Source organism: Penaeus monodon, chromosome 27, assembly GCF_015228065.2.
Source record: "Penaeus monodon isolate SGIC_2016 chromosome 27, NSTDA_Pmon_1, whole genome shotgun sequence".
Lineage (NCBI taxonomy): Eukaryota > Metazoa > Arthropoda > Malacostraca > Decapoda > Penaeidae > Penaeus > Penaeus monodon.
Genome location: NC_051412.1, coordinates 30,080,390 through 30,081,168, shown reverse-complemented (window position 1 = coordinate 30,081,168; position 779 = coordinate 30,080,390). Strand labels below are relative to the sequence as shown.

The window sequence follows — 779 nt, the reverse complement described above, 5'->3', positions numbered from 1 at the left end:
CTCCTTGACTTTCATTTCTTTTCTACAGTGCCTGCTGGAACACACCATTTCGAACGTAAATCCTCGGAATCTGCTGTCACTGTGCCTGATGTACCTAGTTTCGCAACTCTCTTCGAGAAGACCAAAGAAGCCTTAGCTGGTGCAGACTCCGGACTTACAGATTTCGAGAGTGCAACTGGTATACCTAATCGATTCCTTCTCCCTAAGGGTAATGAACAGGGTCTAGAATTCGATCTTGTTGTAGCCGTGACTGATGGCGCAGCCGATGCAGCAGTGGATGGCCTCCACGAAAATACCGAATTCAATCACTACGGTTCCCATGGAAAGTACCCTGACAATCGCCCACATGGCTACCCTCTGGATCGCAAGGTTCCCGACGAACGTGTATTCGAAGATCTGCCCAACTTCGGTCACATCCAAGTTAAGGTCTTCAATCATGGCGAATATATCCAACATCAATAGGAAGCTTTATACATACTCACCATCACTGGATGTTACCAACGGAATTCTAGGATATGATTTTTGCTTTGCTATTAATAATGGAGACATGATTTCTGTACGAAGAGCAAATAAAAAAAAATGTAATTAAGACATTTCCTTTTCCCTGATGCTTAGTATAGCGCTATGAAAATGTATCAGAAGGTCAAGTCAATATGAATCTACACAGTGGTTGTGTACCTGTTTTCAGATCTATGTATTGTTGAGAACCATAATGACAGTAAATAAAGTTGAAGTAGATGTATTTAATCTATTCATTTAGTGAAACATCATTTAACGTG

The 779-nt window shown here is 41.3% G+C and overlaps 1 protein-coding gene across 2 annotated transcripts in view; it reads left to right on the top strand.

Moving 5' to 3' along the window:
* LOC119590772 (hemocyanin C chain-like) overlaps window positions 1-779 on the top strand; it is a 22,826-nt gene that overhangs the window by 2,822 nt on the left and 19,225 nt on the right. Inside the window, exon 3 of one of the 2 annotated variants that reach the window (XM_037939486.1) lies at window positions 29-493. In XM_037939486.1, the coding sequence (XP_037795414.1) occupies window positions 29-462 (434 nt within the window). In that variant the 3' untranslated portion in view covers window positions 463-493. Of the gene's footprint in view, window positions 1-28; window positions 586-779 lie in introns of those variants that run through there. The other variant, XM_037939485.1, reaches the window with a different exon arrangement.